Source organism: Sus scrofa, chromosome X, assembly GCF_054392235.1.
Source record: "Sus scrofa isolate SSC_HxYL_T2T_F1_AM1 chromosome X, Sscrofa_HxYL_maternal_Yorkshire_Landrace_v2.0, whole genome shotgun sequence".
Classification (NCBI taxonomy): Eukaryota; Metazoa; Chordata; class Mammalia; order Artiodactyla; family Suidae; genus Sus; species Sus scrofa.
This window is the reverse complement of record NC_139401.1, coordinates 35,534,197-35,556,322: the sequence shown is the minus strand read 5'-3', so window position 1 is coordinate 35,556,322 and position 22,126 is coordinate 35,534,197. Positions and strand designations below refer to the sequence as shown.

The following is a 22,126-nucleotide window of genomic DNA, read 5'->3' as shown; positions in this document are numbered from 1 at the left end:
TTGCATCTACTAACCCCAAGCTCTCAGTCCATCCCACTCTCTCCCTGGCAACCACAAGTCTGCTCTCTGTGAGTCTATTTCTGTTTTGTAGATAGGTGCATATATGCCATATTTTCGATTCCACATATAAATCAAATCATGTGGTATTTGTTTTTCTCTTTCTGACTGATTTCACTTAGTTTGAGAATCTCTAGTTGTATCCATGTTGCTGCCAAAGGCACTATTTTGCTCTTTCTTATGGCTGAGTAGTATTCCATGGTGTCTATGTACCACATTTTCTTAATCTATGCATCTGCTGATGGACACTGAGGTTGCTTCCATGTCTTGGCTATTGTGAACAGTGCTACTATGAACATAGAATGTGTGTGTTTTTTGAATTGTAATTTTGTCCAGATATATGCCCAGGAGTGGGAGTGTTGGATCATATGGTAGTTCCATGTTCAGTTTTTTGAAGAACATCCATTCTGTTCTTCATAGTGGTTCTACCAATTTACATTCCCACCAACAGTGTAAGAGGGTTCCTTTTTCTCCATACCCTCTCCATCATTTGTCTTTTGCACTTATTAATATGGCCATTTTGACTGGTGTGGGGTGGTACCTCATTGCAGTTTTAAAAATCACCACACTTTTAGGAGTTCCCATCGTGGCGCAGTGGTTAACGAATCCGACTAGGAACCATGAGGTTGCAGGTTCGGTCCCTGCCCTTGCTCAGTGGGTTAAGGATCTGGCGTTGCCGTGAGCTGTGGTGTAGGTTGCAGACTCGGCTCGGATCCCACGTTGCTGTGGCTCTGGCGTAGGCCAGCGGCTACAGCTCCAATTCGACCCCTAGCCTGGGAACCTCCATATGCCGTGGGAAGCGACCCTTGAAAAGGCAAAAGGACAAAAAATAAATAAATAAATAAATAAATAAAAAAGCAAAAAAAAACAAAAAAAATTTTATAAAAAAAATCACCACACTTTTAAATTGATTATACAAATAGGTAACATACTCACTGGACTGATTTCTACATCAGCAATCTCGATAGATCCACCAATCCTAAGTTCTATGTCGTTTTCATGGCGAATAGCAACCTATTTAGGAGAAATATAAAACTCTACAGAAACCACACTAAAATATACTCATACACTACTGAAGTATTACCTGGCATTCACATAACATTTAATAATTTAAATAATCATAACATATTACAATGCCACAAGATTTATTCTGGCAGTTGTCATTCCCATTTCTTTTTTCTTTTTTTTTTTTTTTGGTCTTTTGTCTTTTTAGGGCCACACCCACAGCATGTGGATGTTCCCAGGCTAGGGGTCTAATCCGAGCTACAGCTGCGGGCCTACGCCACAGCCACAGCAATGCCAGATCCAAACCACGTCTTATGATGCAGAATTGACATTCCTAAGACGAGTGAATGTTAAACTCTTAAAAAACCTCCACCACAAATGCAACCAGCTGATAGCTTTGTGAATTTGACCAAAGAGTTCCACCCATTTGATTTGACATTATTGCCTCAAACTCTATGTGAGCCTTTTGTATTTAGCTAAGTCCAACAGATTACTCAAAATTAAAACAAGAAACTAAGTGCAAACATACTTCTTCCCATAGAAAGATACTAACATCTAAAACAACCATAACTCTAATAAGAGCAGCTAAAAATCACTGAGTACATGAGCCAAGTGTACTGCTAAATGCGTGATCTACTTTTGAACCCTCAGTGTTATGTTAATAACCTAATTTCCAAGTGAGGAAAACTGAGGCTTAAGGTACCCAAAATTGAAAGCAGCAGCGGGTAAATTTAAACCAAAGACTGCTTAAATACTTCACTTCTTCCAAGAAGATTAAGATAGTAAAGTAAGAATCTAGTTTTATAACTCCTACAAAATAAGAACTGCAGATTACCTGCACATGTAACTGTCTAATTAAAATCTCAGAGGCACAAAAACATCATTCTCTGAAGCCCTACCTGTAATAGAATAGGAAACCAGAACCTTCAAGATTTAAATCTGATGTGTATTATATCTAAGAAAGATATGAGTGTATTTCACTCTTTTGACAGAATCAGTGACATTGTTTATAGGCAAAGAAACCATAAAATACCATTTTTTTCAGAACTATTAAGAAAAGTGATGTGCCACCTAGACAGTCTTGTTAACCTAGTAGCTTAATTCATAATACTATATGATTTTTACATTTTATTTACAGAATATACAGTACATAAAATACCTGAATAAAATTGTAGTTATAATTCAATGATTCAGAAGTAATTACAAGTCAATACGTGTTGTATTGATGAACCCTAGATGTAAGTCTCAATCCCCCGCCATGGCTGCCTCTTACCTCCAGTCACAGGGCTTTGAAGATTCCTGGCTTCCATATCCCATTCACTACCCTCGCCCATCACTCCTTCGACCTTTTCATCTTTAGAGACTTAAACTGTACCCTAGACAATATCACCCGTCACAAATCCACAGCCTCAGAAACCATATATTCACCCATCCCTTTCCTTCCCACAACTTTCTCTCATCCCTGCTTTCTCACTCATTTTCAGAGACAAGAGATCCAGAATGTCCTATGTCACAGGGACACCAAAGTCTGTGATGTGTGATGTTTTCCCAATCAGCCCTAATTCACATGTCTTCATTTCCTCCTTTATTCAACTTCTCACGAAGTCTGTCATTCAACTTTTCACCAATATATTCAATCTGTTTATTCATACCTTCATCTTCACATGGGTAACAGAAATAACCTCTATCATCTCCAAGATAAATGCTCAGCCTCAGACCAAAAGGTATAAGCAATGGTTTCTTTACCTCACATCTCTACATGGAGACATAAAAGGTGCTTCAAACTCACAATTTCCTTCTAAAATAGGCTACTCATCCTCTAATCTCTTTCTCACCTAAAGCTGCCACCACCTATCTCACTCTTGACTCACCTATTTATATGTGACCCCTTTCAATTATCAAATCCTAAGTATTTATCTCCTAATTTGACTATAATTTTTCTAGACTACGACTGCCTAACAGAGAACACAATCTTCTCCTGCCTGAACATCTTCACCAGACGAATAACTCTGTACTGGTCCCAGTTTAACACTGCTCTATAACCAAGGTGATGTCTGAAAAATGCCAATCCAACTGTGAAATTCACCATGCTTAAAACTTCTCCTAGATCTTAAGATGAAATATGGACTTCCTAAAGCTGTTGATAAGGTACTATATGACCTAAAACTTACACAAGTCTCTATATACACCCTTTACCACTATCATTCATTCATTCTATAGTCAAGTCATGCTGACCCAAGTTTCTCGTATTTGTCTTGCAGCTCTCTCTCTTCTTTGCCTGAACACATTTGATTTTGTCTTCTTTAAATATTTTTTCCTCCTCTCCTCCTTCACCCCACTAATGTCCTTTTCCTCTGGCTAATTCTTAACTTGAGATGTCTTTTACTATATTTTTTGGCCACGTCCATGGCATGTGGAAGTTCCCAGGCCAGGGACTGAACCCGTACCGCAGCAATGACCCAAGCCACTGTAGTGACAACACTGGATCCTTAACCTACTGAGCCACAAGGGAAACCCCTCAGGTGTCTTTTAGATGTATCTTCCCCTAGGAAATTGACCCCAACCATTTTAGCCTGAGTTGCAAACCTCTCCAGTATACTCCCTTAGCCTACTGCATTTCTCCGTCATAGTATTTATGACACTGTATTTCGAGTTGCTTACATTCCCCATCAGACTATATGCTCTTAGAGACCAAAGACCCTTGTTCAATTTTATATTCCTAGCATCTTCAGCAGAGCCTAACACATAATGTGTGCCTGGTAAGTAAGTATGTGTTGAATGGATGAATAAATGAATCTCATTACATTATACTGTTAAAAAGATAAGCTTTGTAAAACAGCATAATCCTCTAAAATACAGTGGAAGGAAGTTCCCATCGTGGCTCAGTAGAAACAAATCGAACTAGCATCCATGAGGATGCAGGTTTGATCTCTGGCCTTGCTCAGTGGGTTAAGGATCTGGCGTTGCCATGAGCTGTGGTGTAAGTCGAAGACACGCCTTGAATTCTGTGTTGTTGTGGCTGTGGTATAAGCTGGCGGCTACAACTCCAATTCAACCCCTAGCCTGGGAACCTCCATATGCCGTGGGTGAGGCCCTTAAAAAAATAAAATACAGTGGAAACTAATCTCTTGGTAAAACTTATATTTTACTGGCCATATTTTTAATTATTTCCTGAACAGTATGTAAAAAATTTCTGCTCAAATATCAGACCATACCCCACAATATACAATTAATAAACATCTTTCAATATATATTTCTTTACAAAAGATGTTTAGGTTGTTTATTTGAAGGGGCCAGGCAAAACTATGTTTATTACATTAAGCTACATGTTATTTAAGAATTAATGATTATGGAAAATTGAAGAATAAAATGAGGATGCAGCTTAAGCCATTCATTTTGATCTGATGACTATGCACATATTATTTTTTTAATAAGAGTAAATGCACATAATTGATTATCAAATCAAAGATTAAGGATATTACATTCCATGAGTTCATAATAAATAAAATTTATTACAGACCGGTCTTGCATGTTTTATTTATTCTATTTAATGAACACTTAGAAAAGTCCCTAAAATCAAGGTAATATCTTTTCATTTACATAATTCCAAGAACATAAAATAGTAGACCATTTTAGTAGAAATATAGGTATTAACCTCATATACACTTTGCCTATAATTCCTATATTCATTAAAGCTATTTAGAATTAGCATTCCAAAATCGATTATTTTTTCCTAAGGTATCTAATTAATGCCATGGAAAAAACAATCCTTTGCTCTGTGACTATTGAGGGCTTGTCACAAGTTAGAGGTGCTAAATGTCATTCCAAGTTCATGTGAAAAATCCCTCATATGAATGAAATGTATCAATTTCAACTTAGTAGAAATTTGCATTAGCAACTTTCACCAAAAGTATTTTCTATAAATCCTCTTGCCACATTCTGCTAAGCACCTTTTCTCGTGTTTTGTCTTTTTTGTCTTTTTGCCTTTTCTAGAGCCGTGCCCACGGCATATGGGGGTTCCCAGGCTAGGGGTCTAATCGGAGATGTAGCCACCGGCCTATGCCAGAGCCCAGAGCCACAGCCACGTGGGATCCAAGCCGCATCTGCAACCTACACCACAGCTCACGGTAATGCCGGATCCCTAACCCACTGAGCAAGTCCAGGGATCGAACCCACAACCTCATGGTTCATAGTCGAATTCGTTAACCACTGAGCCACGACGGGAACTCCCTGCCAAGCACTTTTGAAAACAGATGGCATAGGTAAAGTTGCTTGTTTTTTTAGATATCTAAAAACTGCACTTCTCTAGGCTAACTGATTTTCAATTTAGAACAGAAATATATATATATATATATATATATTTTTTTTTTTTTTACTTTTTTACCTGCGGCATATGGAAGTTCCCAGGCCAGGGGTCCAACTGGAGCTACAGCTGCCGGCCTATGCCAGAGCCACAGCAATGCCAAATCTGAGCTGCGTGTGCGACCTACACCACAGCGCACAGCAACACCGGATCCTTAACCTACTGAGCGAGGCCAGGGATGGATCCTGCATCCTCATGGATCCTAGGTGGGCTCATTAACCACTGAGCCATGATGGGAAGTTTTAAAACTACTCTTTAGTATCGTAACACAAAAACCTATTCCCATTAGAAGAAATCATTAAAACAAGCTTTCTAAAAATAAACACACATATAGCATTTTACCTATTACAAGTATCTTAACGAAACAAATCCACAGATACATATATAAGGTGTGAACACACACATGGCTAAACATACCTTTGCACTTGTATCAAATTTTTCTACCACAGTGGAAGTACAGGAGATATTGAGAACAGTTAGTCCCCCCAATGGAATTACTCCATGCGATGGAACAATATTAATTGCAGACGAAAGACTCTGGTCACAAACCTATCAAGAAAAAATTTGCACAAATGTTACATTATCTCTTAAAGTTACTGTTCCAAAGCTTTCGTGGGAAAGCTTTCCAGACCACTAGCTAGAGAGACGACCTGCAGGCACAGAGCATGAGATGATGTTTTAAAAGATTTTCAAACACCAGACAAATAGTTTGAACTTCAACAAGGATTTGCACCCCTAACCAAGCAAATAGAAATTTTTAGTAGTGGTATCTTTCAATTTAAATGTGTGTTCAAGACATTGCAAAACTTACAAGGAAGGCATGAGATATATCTGTTGGAGAGATGCCAAAATTCTAGACATTATTTTTTATTTAATTTTTATTTTATATTGAGTATAGTTGATTTACAATGTTATGGTAGTTTGAGGTATACAGCAAAGTGATTCAGTTATACATATGTGTGTCTGTATATATTCATTATTTTTCAGATTCTTTTCCCATATATATTATTACATAATACTGAGTATAGTTCCCAGTGTTATACAATAGGTCCTTGTCAGTTATCTATTTTGTATACAGTAGTGTGTATATGTTAGCACCAAACTTCTACTTTATCCTTCCCCCCACCAACCATTCCCTTTTGGTAACCATAAATTTGTTATCTAAGTCTCTGAGGAAAAAAATGATACAAATGAACTTATTTATAAAACAGAAACAGACTCCTAGACTTAGAAAACAAACTTACAGTTCTCCAGATACTATTTTGATAGCTTGCCTTTTCCCTGATCCTATAAAAACAGAAAGCAAAGTGAGTGGGAAGCAACAGAATTAAGTAACCTCTTCTTCTTTATTATTTCCTTGATACCCTAATGTCTAAAATAACATTTCGACCTCCAAAAAGGTTAACTTAACAAAAGAGTTTAAGTTGTGGTTTGTCAGAGGTCAGTTTAGGCTTATCTATCATGCCTTAAATCAGAGTAATTTGAAAGGAAATTGGTTAAGATGTTTTTGAAGATGAGGGAAAACACATTTAAGAACTAATTCTAAAGCAACAAAGTAGAAAAGCATATTCTCCTTTGCTTGCCTGGGCAGAAGACATGTAAATATAAAGCTTGAAACAAGATCTCAAACACTAACCTTTACTATGACTATTAGATCTTAATACATGCGTCAGTTTTAAAAAAAAAAAGAAAACTACCATCACTTTGAACACCACCCACCACAGGGTTTAAATCACGTGAAACGACTATAAATAGAGTATATTTAGAATGGTCTCAATCTAGGTGGGGATAAAAGGAAAAGCATATAATTAAATACTGTATGTACGTCAACAATGTATATTTTTAATTTTTAAAAATAATCTATGTTTTTTTCAATAAAACAAAAAAAAACAAATAAAAAGAAAATAAGAGGAGAAGAAAGGGAGAGGGTAAGAAAGGCAAAGAGAAACAAATATTATGGGAAAATAAAAGGACAAAGTAGTTGATATGTATTCAGATAAATCTCATATGAAATATCTAGGCGTTTCCGTCATGGTGCAGTGGAAACAAATCCGACTGGGAAGCATGAGATTGCGGGTTTGATCCCTGGCCTCACTCAGTGGGTTGAGGATCCAACATTGCCATGAGCTGTGGTGTGGGTTGCAGACACGGCTCGGACCTGGCGTCGCTGTGGCTCTGGTGTAGGCCGGCAGCAACAGCTCCTATTGGACCCCTAGCCTGGGAACCTCCATGTGACACAGGTGCGGCCCTAAAAAGACCAAAAAAAAAAAAAAAAAAAAAAGAAATATCTGAATACTAGCACTAGTCAATCTATAAAGACTATACTATTAATGGCACAATACAAGTGGTAAAACATTAGTTCAAATTATGGGATCTGATCCAAGTAAGATTATAACTTTTTACATTACCTTGAAATATGCATGGTTTTGTCCTATATTGTGAAGAACGGCTTTCCTCCAAGTTGTTAACCCTTGAGGACTATTCCTGAAGAATATCCTTGGCTCTAAAAGTATGACCTTGGTGTGGCCAAGCTAATAATAAGAGGAAAGAGAACATGGAATTGAAATAATAGTAAACATTTTTTACTCCTCACCAAATAACTCAAATTTTCTCAGCTTCATAGAAATTTCTAAAATACAAAGTGTTACCAGATTTTATGGTGTAATCGAGAGAAAGGAAACTAGAATGGAATATTTACAATGTACTCTTAAAGTGAGGAAGACAGGGAGAGTAAGATACCTCTTAGAAGGAAGTAAATCCAGGACTGAGATTCATGTAGATTAATCACTGAAGGGGATATTAGAGATCATCTAACATTTACACACAAGGTGTTACCATGTCCTATGCAAAAGGAAAAAGTTCGAGGGTCATGTACATATGGGAAATAACATGCCAAAGAGATTATCCAGGCATGTTTCTACTAGAGGTCTTCTCGTAGGGCTTAATATGCTGATACTTTTTGCTTGTCTGAGAATGGGTTGGTAGTTTACTGTGAGTCACAGAAGTACTCAGGCACAGGACCCTGTCACCTTGTCCTATAAAACCACGTCACAGGGAGTTCCCGTTGTGGTGCAGTGGTTAATGAATCCGACTAGGAACCGTGAGGTTGCAGGTTCGATCCCTGCCCTTGCTCAGTGGGTTAACCATTCGGCGTTGCCTTGAGCTGTGGTGTAGGTCGCAGACGCGGCTCAGATCCCGCGTTGCTGTGGCTCTGGCGTAGGCCGGTGGCTACAGCTCCAATTCGACTCCTAGCCTGGGAACCTCCATATGCTGCGGGAGCGGCCCAAGAAATGGCAAAAAGACAAAAAAAAAAAAAAAAAAAAAAAACCCACGTCACAGAACTACTGCATCATGAAACACTGTTTTGGAAACACTGATGTTACCCACCTCTTCCATTCTACAGGAAAGCAAACAGTAACCAAGACGAACTAGAACCCAAGATGTCTAATTCCTCATTCAGTGCTCTTTACAAAAGACTGCTGTAAGTAATACTATTTCTTATTGTCTTGGGAGATTTTAACACATTCTTATGATTACTTAAAGAACATGATTGGGGTAATCGGAATAATAAACTTTCAAACAAAGGTAACAAAAGATGGAATGGCCAAGTAAGCCCCTCATAATTAATGACAAACCCTAAATGAGTATTTTTTTTAATCCTTTCATGTTCCTCCATCTTTACTTGCTTAGCAGTAACACTTCACAGCAACTTCAAGGGCTTTGAAAAATTGCCAAAAATACTATAATTCAGTATTATGGTATCTCAGAGTTTAATTCTTAACCAATCCTAATATAGGGAAAGCAGAAAGCAAATTTTATGACAGGATAACTATAAAGGCTGTGGAGGCAGATCACTCTGGATTAAAAATTCCAAACTAGGCAGGGCACTGGTGAACTTATACTAGCTAATTCAACATTCTAATGCTTCATTTCCTCACCCATTAATTGAGTTATTAGTACATACCTAATTGAGTTGTTATAAGGATTAAATTAGATAATACATGAACATCATTTTGCATCATGCCTGAGGCACAATAAACGAGAACTATTAATAATGCTAAGTCTATATTACTGAATTCCCATCTTTTATCGGTTAGAAAAAATACACATGGGGTGAGTTATTTGAGCGAATTTACATTACTAAACTTGTTAAACATAATTAATTTAAATAACAGTTAAAGAACTATGTATTTATGGTCACCAAAAGACAGAACAATGTTAACAGAAACATGATTATATTAGGTAAAAACTGAAACAATCTAAATCTCCATCAGCTGTGTAATGGAAAACTGTATAGTCACACAAAGGGATGCTATTCAGGAATGAAAATAAATCATCTGTCACCATATGTATCTGTATAGATGCATCCAACAAACTTAATGATGAACCAAAAAAGCCAGACATAGAAGAAAACATGGTTTGATTACGTTTATATAAAGTTTAAAACCAAAATTAATCTATACTCTTAGAATTAAGGACTGTGATGACCCTAGGACGGACATACAATGACTACAAATATGGACTAGAGGGTTTCTTTTGTGATGCTAATCATGTTCTGTTTTTGGTTTTGGGGTTTGTTTTTTTTTTTTACTTTTTAGGCCAGCTCTTGTGGCATAAGTTCCCAGACTAGGGGTTGAATCAGAGCTACAGCTGCTGGCCTACGCCACAGCCACAGCAACGCAGGATACGAACTGTGTCTGCAACCTATGCCACAGTTCACGGCAATGCCGGATTGCCAACCCACTGAGCAAGGCCAGGGATGGAACCCGCATCCCCATGGATACTAGTCGGATTCATTACCACTGTGCCACAACAGAACTCACTATGTTCTGTTTCTTGATCTGGTTGATCTGGGTGTGAGTTCAGAGGTGTTACCAGTTTAGAAAGAATAAGCGAGTGATATATACTTTATAATATATGTACCTTTCCATATGTATACCGTACTTCAATAACAAGCTCTAAAAAGAATAATAACTGGAGTTCTTGTTGTGGCTCAGCAGGTTAAGAAACCAACTAGTATCCATGAGGATGTGGGATCGATCCCTGGCCTTGCTCAGTGAGTTAAGGATCTGGTGTTGTCATGGCTGTGGCATAGGCTGGCAGTTGCAGCTCCAATTTAACCCCTAGCCCAGGAACTTCTATGTGCTGTGGATGTGGACCTAAAAAGAAAAAAAAATTTTTAAGAATAATAACTAATTAAAACACAGAGCAGAAGGAACTGGCTTATTTCAAGCCTGGAGCAGAGGAAAGCCCCTACTTATTTTTGAATGCCACTTGCCATGGCAAAAGTGGATGAACCTCTTATATCTTTAGGCTATAAGCTCTTTCATAGCTAAAATATGTAAGAACATGATCATGGCCTGAAGACAGGATGGGATTTAGTAAAAGAGCACTGAATAGTGTTAAATTACTAACACTGGGAAGGGAATTTGGTACACATATAAAGTGGATCCTTGATAATTAAGAGCCATGAAGTTAAGGCCACTGGGCTCTACCACAGAAAGTTAAAATTACATATAGCAGCTTTCACTTACTTATATCTTTATTATAAAAAGCATATTCTGTAAGAATTTTCCAAACTCCCTTGAGAGGTAAATCACATGATCTAATTCATACTGAATTATTAATTATAACTAGAATACTAAAAATGTAACACAGTAGAGAAAAATATAATTTTCTCTATTTTTCTTTGATATTTATTAAAGAAATCATTTAATTTCACATGGCTCCCATAGTATTATAGAGGCTCTAATAACAATCTAGTCTTATTGGCACAAAAACCCTGGATTTTTTGGTTAATTCTAGATAACACATTTTCTAGCAAAGTCTTCATTTATGGTAGAGAAGTGGCTCCAAGAATATGCTAAGATAATTTAGTTAATTGAGCATTGCATGCAAGATCAGTTTTTACTAACAGAGTACATATACCCAACTATATACACATGTGTATATTTAACCAATTTATAGCCCTCAAAATAAAAATCATATTCCAGAGAAATCATTACATGTGCAACACATTTCAGTCTCAGCATGCTTCCTTCTTTGACGTGAAGAATAAATTCTCCTCTTTCTGGAGAATCAAAGCCTGGCTGCCATGTTACTTCACATTCCAGTGAGTAGTATGGTTCAACAATGCCTGCAAAGGATTTAGAGAATAATAAATTTACCACATTTTTAATTATATTTATTTTTTTAATATTCAAAAAAAGAGCTGGCATAAAAATGTAATGACATTATATAACAAATTATTTAAATTAAACTCAAAACATAGGGAAATGCTAAATGAGAGATTATCAATTCACTAAAGACCTAGAAAGTTTGATTAAAATCTAAAATGCATACTTTATGCTCCAACTTCAATAGATCGAAACATCTAACAAAAAGTATGCCAATATTTAGCAAAAAATTCAAATTTATCAATGAAGCTAACACTCTAGGATTAGAGATAGTTTTATATATATAAGTAGAAAACCATTTGTGATCCCTGATCAAATGACCCCTCGACAATACTCTGAAATACTTATTAACACCAGACACTCATTCAGTTCTTGGAGGAAGGAATTACCATTATCAGAGTCTTTTTGTTTAATATTCACATTCCTAGAGATGTAACTTCTAACGTAGCTATCAGTAATTAACACATTTTTAGAATTCAAATGTATTGAGAACCCAGGAGATATCAGGCACATTTTCAGTGAGCTGCTTTACCTGTTTAAATTCATATCTCCTTTGGAATAAGAAAATAATACTTGACGGAGGAATTCCCGTCGTGGCTCAGTAGAAATGAATCTGATGAGCATCCATGAGGACACAGGTTTGATCCCTGGCCTTGTTCAGTCGGTTAATGATCCTGTGTTGCCGTGACCTGTGGTGTTAGGTTGCTGGGATCCAGCATTGCTGTGGCTGTGGTGTAGGGCAGCAGCTACAGCTCTGATTTGATCCCTACCTTGGGAACCTCAATATGCCATGGGTATGGCTTAAGAAAAGAGAAGAGAAGAGAAAAGAAAAGAAAAGAAAACTTGATGGAAAAAATAAGTTAGAAGTTCTTCCTTTGGGAAGACAGGATCATCTGAGTGGGGAGTTCTAAATTAGCCCAAGAAAGTGGAAGAAATTTTATCACAAGGAGATGACATTTGAGTTGTGACTGAAAGATGAGCACAAACTCTGCAGGAGGACAAAGTCTGAGGCAGTGTAAAAGTCAAGTGGTGGTACTGGAAGAGAGGGGTGTGTGGAGAAGACCTGATGGAAGTCACCCTCACAAAGAAGAGTCAATGCTATTTATAAAAACACTCTTGCTGAGAAGGATTACAGACTCACTGTGGAAGGTCAGCTTGAGGTCACTATTTGTCCTGAAACCACCAGGACTATATATTTTTCTCAGGAATATTATGCATGTCAGGGGACAGGGGAAATAAATTGGATGGTTGAACTGAGCAAGGTTGGGATTGGCAGGGCAGGTACTAAAAATAGCCAAGGAAGGAGAGAAATGAGAAAGACAGTGAGTGAACTGATTGAAAACAAATCTGAGGATTGAGTGGACTCAAGGGTTCAGTATGCTTAAAGACAACAAGGATGAACACCCAACAAGCAGAAACATACACAATATCCAATGAAAAAGTCAAATTAGAAACCAATTCTATCATAGAAAACATCAATTCACTCTTACATTCCTCCCTTAAGATATCCACTATCCAATTACAAATCCAAAATACATAATCTTTCAGGGAGAAAGGACAATCACAACATAAAATTTAACTTGTAACCCTTCATTTTAGTTTACAAAAATACAGAGATATGATTAAATGTATTATGTAGGATGTAAAACCAATTCTAAGGGAACAATATTTGCTACTCCAAAATGTGTCTCTTCAGCATGAGGACTAATTTAAGCCAATCATTTTTAAGAAACAGACGAGTCAAGAAGTTTTTTTCTAGTTACTTCCCCTTTAACTACCTGAAAGAATTTAGATAAAGGGCTAGTTCCCAGAACAGAGCTAGCATCAGAGATACCTGCCAAGAATATGGGCTAGTATCTTGGATGGGGGAGACTAAGCTGGGCCTGGAGATCAGAGTATACACTCTGTGTCCCATTGTCTCTGCATGGCCCAGCAAACATTCGTCTACCAAACATGTGCTTTTCTATCTCTACATGAATTCTCTTGCTACGTTTTTAATACACGAACCACTACCCCCAACATCCTCTTTTGTTTTCAGCTGAAGATGGTATTTAAGGTGAAGATTTCAGCCATTTGGTTAAGTTATTCAGTTCACCTAGATCTCTTTCAGGTATATGAGTTATTATACTTTTGATTTCCTCTCCTTAATGTCTCGTGTCAGTTTAATTTACACCAGTGAGAGGAACACAGAATGGTAAATTTCTCCTTCCCCAACACCATACAACAAAAGGAATGTAAGAAAAACATAAGAAAAATGACTCAAGAAAAAGATTTATACAAAGAGGCAAAAAAAAAAACTGAGTAATGATTATTTGAATATCCTGAGCATTAGAAGGAAAATGACATTACAGAAATCTATGTATATAATATAAATTCTGCATACTTTCCTCAATGCTATATGAAATGTATTTGGGTATTATATCATAAGTATTTTTTAAAAATTAAAAGTACTTAAAGGCTAATAGTCTTCTTAATATAAACACTGCATTTGGAATTAAAGGTCTTGGTGTTTTTATGCATCTATTTAAGAAATTTAAGAGGTGTTATGAACAACCCAAAGAAAACGAAAGTATATACTAGTCTCTCCCTGTAAAAACAGAATTCTAAAAACCGTGAGAAGCTTTTAACACTGTAATTCCACTTTGGACAAATGAAGCAACATCACAGCATTTCAATGGCAGCCCCAAGGAGGATGCCCAGCCAGGCAGCCCTCATTATGACAGAGAATTACAAAGAAAAGTGTCTGTGCACTGCTCTTTGGACATCCTCAGTGCCATATTACTTGCCTGATCAGAGCCTACAGCTAGGATGCAAATAATAGAACTCCAGCTGACACCTATTCAAAAAAAAAAACCCAAAAAACTAGAGAAAGTTTATATAAAATCTCTGAAATCCACAAAATATTTTCTCTTTCGTCTATAGATTAGGCCAGTACCCAGTATTTCCAGTATTAATAACAACAAAAAAAGAAGCTTGGTCAAATTAATCTGCTAAATATTGACTAAAGTATATATCTCAAGTGCTTAATAAATTATAACTTGGGATTGTGGTAAATCTATCCAGATTAATAAAAGATTAAATATGGTTATATTAATGATTTCCAGCCATAATAAAGGGACAGTCCTCCTCTTCCACTTGTAAATTTGTCAACATCTCCACCTATATTTGCACTAAAATTAAGTGAACTTAAATTAATACTTAACGTTGTTCATAACACTCCTGTTACCAACACGGTAGAGTTATATTAAAAGTCGTGATTGGGAAATGACTGACAGTCACAGAAAAATGCACCTTAGGCAAGAGTTCTACAAATGAGGACTCTGTGATCTCAAGTGTCATCTACTTAGATCCCAAATGAAGACTATTCCTAAATACAAAGAGACAAAGAGGGAGGGAGGGGAAAGGGGAAGAGAAGAAGGTAGAGAAGGAAGGAAGGAGGGAAGGAATGTCCTATTGTCCCATGATCATATCTGATTTACTTCTCTCTTCTTAGCACCTTTATACAGTATATACTCAAGATATGACTAATACCTGAATACATGAATGAAGGAATGTCTAAATCAAATAAACATAATAAACTATTACCTTTAGCCGGACGAATGGAAAATGCCATTCCTTTTTCTGTATTTATCGGCTGCCATTCAAATTTGACAAAATAATTCTGATGATTATACAACCTAACTGTCCCCCTGAAACATGTTGTCACTGAGAAGCCCTGTGGTCTCAATACGAGCTCATTAGAAGATAGCTCAAGTTTTACTGGCAGGACAACTGCCATCACTAGGATGTGTCCACCAGGTATACCGTTCACTGTAAAGGTGAAAGACCTGTAACACAGCAAAAGCATCCAATTTTAACTGATAGCAGCATTCAGTTACATGTAAAAACGTGTATATTATTGATTAACATCCACAGCTCTTAGTAAACAATGTCAAAATAATTATGAAAGGTAATTAGGCTACCACTGAAATATGAATCTACAAATATACAAATCGATGCACATATGGTTTCTAAGTTTGGGGACATAGTTTCTATGCTTTCTAGTATATAATATAGACTACAATTATTGGAGCAAATATATACATTCTACAAAAGGATATTCTGATTCTAGAAAATAGAAATTTAAAAATGAATCCTACTTCCAAAATTTTCCAATGGTGGGAGATTCAAAGACAACTGAAATATAAGTACTGGCTGTAGGTGGGATCACATATGAAAATTGGCTGGTTTTCTGAAGTTCCACCAAATTAACATCTAAATGTATCAAAATATGCATAGGTAGCATATTAACAACATGTAGTAAACGAGTATTTGTTGAGTTCACACAAACATCACCAAAGTTAAGGATAGAAGGCCCTGAAAAAAAAACAAAAAGTTATTAAGTTTTGAGAAATGTGTTACTTCCTTTTTTAAAGTTTTCAGACTATATTTCAATTAACTTGTCAAAAATGGTTCTTAAAATATTAAAATATCAGAAATTATTAATCAAGCTTTTTATCCAAATGTCCATATTTGATGTTTGGAGGTTACTGGCCAAAATTCAATACAAATATATTCTGAGTTATATGGAAAATTACATGACAAAATTATCAGCACTAATAATAACTCATCTCAGTACATGAACTTGCATACTCTAACACCCTCTCCACTGCCATCAATGCATTTATGTTTATTTGTCCAGAATTTACAGATATTGGTAACGTTAGCATGACTCATTAAGTTTTACCCCTTAAATGCCAAAAGTTTTTACATCTTAACAATCTTCATAATTATAAATCTTATCCTTCTTTTTCCAACAAACTTAATTTTAACTGGTATGTGGTTAATTGTACATGTTAGAAGTGTAGAATTTCCTAAGTGTTGACATATGCGTACGCCTGTGAACAATCACCACAATGAAGAGAATCAACATCCATCACTCCAAAATGTTTTCCTGGGCCCCTTTACAGTCTCTCCCTTCCACCATCCTCTGTACTCCCTCTTCCCAGACAACCACTTATCTCCTTTATGTCACTGTAGATCAGTTTGCATTTTCTAGAGTTTAGTATGAGTGGAATAATACAGCATGTATGGTTTTTCTCCATTCTTTCACTCAGCAATTCTCTGAGATTCATTCGGAATGTTTCATGTGTCAACAGTCCATTCCTTTGTATTAATAAGTAGTTGTTCATTACAGGGGAATGTCTACCAACTGCTGACTGACACTTGCATGATTTGCATTCATGGCCTATTAAAATCAAAGCTGCTAAGACATTTGTGAACAAGTATTTGTTTGAAAATATGCTTTCATTTCATTTGGATAAATATCTAGGAATATAATGGACAGATAATACAGTAGATGTGTGTTTAAATGTACAAGAAACTGCCAAGCTGCCAAACTGCTTTAAAGTGGTTGTATAATTTCACATTCCCGCTGGCAGTGTACAAGAGTCCCAGTTCTCTCATATCTTTGGCAACAATTGAAATGGCAAGTTTTTCAGCCATTCTAATAGATTTATAGCAGCATCTCATTTTGGTTTTATTTTGTGTTCCCCTAACAATGTTGTACATCTTTCCATGTGTTTGTCATTGTATCTTCTACAAGGAAGGAAGCATATGGATTATGATCTATTTGGTGTGACTCTTAAGTTCCAGCATTAGTTATTGGAAAGATCATCCTTTCCGCACTGCATGGCCTTTGTACCTTTGTCAAAATTCAGTTGTCCTATGTGCACAGGGCTATTTCCTCCTATTTACTTTTCATTTCCACGTGAATTTTCAAACGAGTCTATCAATTTCTACAAAAGGTCCTGATGGGATTTTGATTGGGACTATGTTGAATCTGTAGGTGATACAGATTGTTTTTGCACATCTTCTATGTCTCTGAATCTCTTTTTGAATAAATAGAATACAGTTACAATGACTGTTTCATTGTCCTTGTCTTATAACTCTAACATATGTATTTAATCAGTATTGGGTAGATTTAAATGATTAATAATTCTCTTTGTTATGGATTGTATTTTCCTGCTTCTTTTTTATGTGTTATAATCTTTGTTTGGATGTCAGATATACTAATTTTGGCCCCATTTGCTGCTGGATATTTTTCATATTCTTCTAATATCCCTGAGCTCTGTTCTGGAAGAAAGTTACTTTAAAACAGATTGGTCTTTCTAGATCTGTGATGAATATTGTCCAGGTCCAGAGTAGTGCTCTGAATAATCATAATTATTTTCCACTACTGAGGCAAGAACTTCCTGAGGCCTCTGCCTCAGTGTCCCATCAATTAAGAGGTTTCAGTACTGGTTGGAGTAAGCAGCAGAGAGACAACTCAGAAATATTAAGACAGAGATCCAAGAACAAAACAGAGTAGGTCTTAATAAGATCCTATTTATACCTAGAATAGTCAAAATTAAAGCTTAAAAATAAGAGCAAATTTGGAGGACTTGCAATTACCAATTTCAAAACTTACCATAAAGCTACTTATCAACAGTATAGAACCATCACTGGGATAGACATAGAGAACAATGGAATGGAATTAAGACTCCAGATACAAACCGTGACATATTTGGTCCTTTGATTTTCAACAAAGGTGTCAAGGCAATTCAATGAAGAATTTTAGTATTTTCAACAAATGGTGGTAGGACAATTGAATAGCCACATAAAATTATATGAATTTACATCCTTATCTCATACCATAAACAAAAAAATAACTCAAAAGGAACTGCAGTCCTAAACATAAGATTCAAAATTATAAAACGTTTAGAAGAAAATAAGAGAAAATATGTGTGACCTTGAAGCTAGCTAAAGATTTTTGGCCATGATATCAAAAGCATGATCTACAAAAGAAAAAAATTTTGGTAAATTCAATTTCATTTAAATTAAAACTTCTGTGCTTTAAATAAGATTATTAATGAAAAAAAAAACCAAGCCATATACTTAGAAAAAATATTTGGAAATCATGTATCTGATTAAAGATTTGTATTCAGAATACATAAACAATTCTTACAACTCTATAATGACAAGGCAAATATTCAAATTAAGAATTGGGCAAAGATATTTCTCCAAATTAGATACACAATTTAAACAGGTATTTCTCTAAGTAACTTCATGAAAATACATTCAACATCTTAGTCAAAAGGGAAATGGAAATTAAAAGCAAAATGAGAAAACATTTAGCACCCGCCAGGATGGTTGTAATAAAAAAAAACACAGAAAATAACAATTGCTGATGAAAACATGAAGAAATTATAACCCTCATACATTGTTGATGGGATTCTATTTTGGTGCAGTCACTTTGGAAAATTGTGGGCAACTTCTTTAAAATTTAGATACAAATTTACCATACTACCACCCAGCAATTCTACTCCCAGGAATCTAACCAAAAGAAATAAAAACTTTAAGTTCACTCAGTGTGAATGTTGAGCTTCAAACTGAAAACAGCTCAATGTTCATCAACTGGTAGATAAACAAAATGTGGTATTTCTAATAAAATGCGATCCTATTAAATATAAAAAGGAACAAAATATTTACACCTACTACTACGTGGATGAACCTCACAAACATTATGCTAAATAAAAGAAACCATGTAAGAGAGACTACATATTTTATGATTCCTTTTACATTAAATGTTCAGAACAGGCAAATCTACAGAGATAGAAAGTTGTTCAATGGTTGCCAGGAGCTAGGTATGGGAAAAGGGAGTAACCGCATATGGTCATAAGGGTGTTGGTAGCACTGTAAAATTGAATTGTGATGATGGTTGCATAAACCTGTAAATTTATGGAAATTCACTGACTTGCATGCTTTGATCTGGTGAATTTTATGGAATATAAATTATGGCTCAATCTGTCTAAAAAAAGACTTTATTAGGTTTTTATAGATTCTTACCAACAATTACTTGATGAATTTGCTTTGGTGTCAGAGTTAAGCTGCAATCATGTTTTTCATGGACTGTGGATGGGTCTGATTTAATTCCCCTGAGAACCTATGAGAAACCACATTACCCCAAAATTAATTGTTCAATATTGGCAAAAGATACTTTAAGAATTCTTATGGTAAAATCATAAGTAAAATATTGCACATGCCTTTCTCCTCACAGCCTTTGTTTCCTTGTATGATATATTTCTGGTACTTAGCAACTGGTTACGTTTGATCCGACCATGTAACTCCTCTTCTATTTCTGCTTCTGAGAGTACAGGTGACTTTAGACCCGATGCTGGTTGTAATCCTATGTCTGTATCATCAAATGAGTATATGCATTTCCTAGTGAAATCATAATAATAGTTAATTGAGGCTAAGTCTCTTATAAAATACATCAATAAATTCAAATATTCCCCATAGTGCATGCTACTACTGACCTGCTCAGATCCAAGTAAGCAGACAGAAACACTAATGTGCATAAAATTGCCTTCCACTGAGGGGACCCCATTCTCAAACACCTCCCCAAAGAAGTTATGCCCACTCTACCATACCCAAGGATAGCTCACATTCAATGATTGATATGGAACACAAAAGACAAGTCCCTTTGCCTCAAAGCAGCGACAACAATACAGTATAATCTATATTCACGAGACCCTAGGCGTCAGGATGAGAGTAAACGTTATTTCAAACACATTATTTCTGAGTGCCCTCTTGGCGCTATCCTGCTTCCCTGACACTGTACAGGTTTCTCTCAAAATAACATTCTCCAAAAATCACATGTTCAGGAATTCCTGTCTCAGAATCTGCTTCTGGTAAAGCCCATCTAAGACATTTCCAAATCCAAAGTAAGAAAGGAAATAAATGCAGTTAAAGTATTTCAGTATTTTGCTATTTTCATATATGAAAAAGTCATTTAAATCACTAAACAAAAATGAAGAAAAAAATCCAGCTCTATAGGCATCATAATCTGTTTCACAGTGTTGGAGGAAGTGAACTTTACCTCTGTGCTTGTTTCTGCAGGCGCACATTTCTTAAATATTTAATGTATCTTGCATAATAGTTTTCATGTGCTTTCTTTTCTATTTTTTCGAGTTCGGTATATGCAAAATCAGGATCCAGATAGTTATATCTTGGAATCTTTGTGAAAATCGTCCTACAATGTGAGCGAGTCATGTTAATATTTATGTGTGTGTACATATAATACATACAGTTTATTCAATCGGTATTTGTTGATGCCTCCTATGCCAGGAGTTGGGCACAGAATGACAAACAGAAAAGATTCTAGTCCTTTCCCTCATATTTTATATATTAAGACATTATGACAAGTTGAATTAAAATGATACCTAATTTTCTTCTTAACCTAGTAACAAAAAATCCCTGAGGTCATTGGGATGTAATATCACCTACCCTAAACCCATTCTCGGAATATTAGTCAAGTAGGTAATTTGGGCAGTTCTAGATTACAGATGGGACTAAATCTGAATCTGACTAGTGTTTTCTGATAGTTAACTACTTTTAGATCATTGTGATCAAAATCAGAAAAAAACATATAGAATGAATCCTTTTGTTAAATCATCCTACTTTCTTAATATCTCAAAGTTTATGAATATCATTAGCAATAAGTTTATACAGAGAAATCCACAAAAGAATTGCAAACTATGCTACATCTCATATTCACTCAACTGGGTTCATGCTCTTTCTTTCATCTACCACATATTTTCCATTTTAAAAAAGTACAACTGTTCACATCTTTTCGCCTTGGTCCACCTCAGTCTTTAGCAAATTTTACTTATCATTGAGATTCTCACCCTCAATAATTAACTCAAGTATAATCCTAATAGCCAATACAGTCAAATAAAATTTAATCTAATATCTAATATCTCTGTTTTTGATAATTCCTCAATGGTTACAGTGAGACATTTACTGAGTTAAAGTCTTTAAGAGAGTGAGACAATAAGAGAAACAAATGCTTTGTTATTCAAAGATAGTTGTTGATATATTTCTGTCTTAGGCTTTGGGAAGCTTAACGACCTGTAGAACCTAGAAAAAATTTCTATATCTAAAGCTCCCACATCCCCAAAGAGAAGAGACTTAGAAAGTCATAGAGTGGGTTCCTGAAATGACAAAAGAGCTGGCTATTAACATATTTAAATGCTTATTATCTTCTTAAATAATAAACCTTCCCCACCGTGTCTCTGCAAGGATAGGGGTTTGATTCCTAGCCTTGCTTGCTCAGGGGTTAAGGATCCTGTTTGACCCCTGGCCTGGGAACTTCCAAATGCCACAGGTATGGCCGTAAAAAGAAAAGAAAAAAAAAAAAAAAAGAATAACCTTTATGAAATACCTCTCCAGCTTTGAGTAAGTGTTTTGTTTTGCTTTTTAATGTGCAAAAGTACAGGTGACAAAAATTACTATGTAAATAAAACATTTTTCTTCACTTATTCATTAAAAATATTTTACTGAGTGCCTTACTATATGCCTGACAATATTCTAAACATAGGACATATTGCAGCAAATAAAACTGGACAAAAACTACTTTCTTTACAACATTGTAAATTAACTATACTTCAATAAAATTAAATTTTAAAAAAGTGTAAAGGTGAAATACATTAAAAAATAAAATAGA

The 22,126-nt window shown here is 35.7% G+C and overlaps 1 protein-coding gene across 1 annotated transcript in view; it reads right to left on the bottom strand.

The window, feature by feature from the left end:
- CFAP47 (cilia and flagella associated protein 47) overlaps positions 1-22,126 on the bottom strand; it is a 560,199-nt gene that overhangs the window by 392,411 nt on the left and 145,662 nt on the right. The window contains exons 19-27 of the mRNA XM_021080094.2: positions 20,501-20,653; positions 19,665-19,842; positions 19,468-19,564; positions 15,741-15,957; positions 15,187-15,428; positions 11,431-11,561; positions 7,834-7,956; positions 5,843-5,974; positions 994-1,071 (exon numbers count right to left, since the gene is read on the bottom strand). Of these exons, the coding sequence (XP_020935753.2) occupies positions 994-1,071; positions 5,843-5,974; positions 7,834-7,956; positions 11,431-11,561; positions 15,187-15,428; positions 15,741-15,957; positions 19,468-19,564; positions 19,665-19,842; positions 20,501-20,653 (1,351 nt within the window). The remainder of the gene's footprint in view (positions 1-993; positions 1,072-5,842; positions 5,975-7,833; positions 7,957-11,430; positions 11,562-15,186; positions 15,429-15,740; positions 15,958-19,467; positions 19,565-19,664; positions 19,843-20,500; positions 20,654-22,126) is intronic.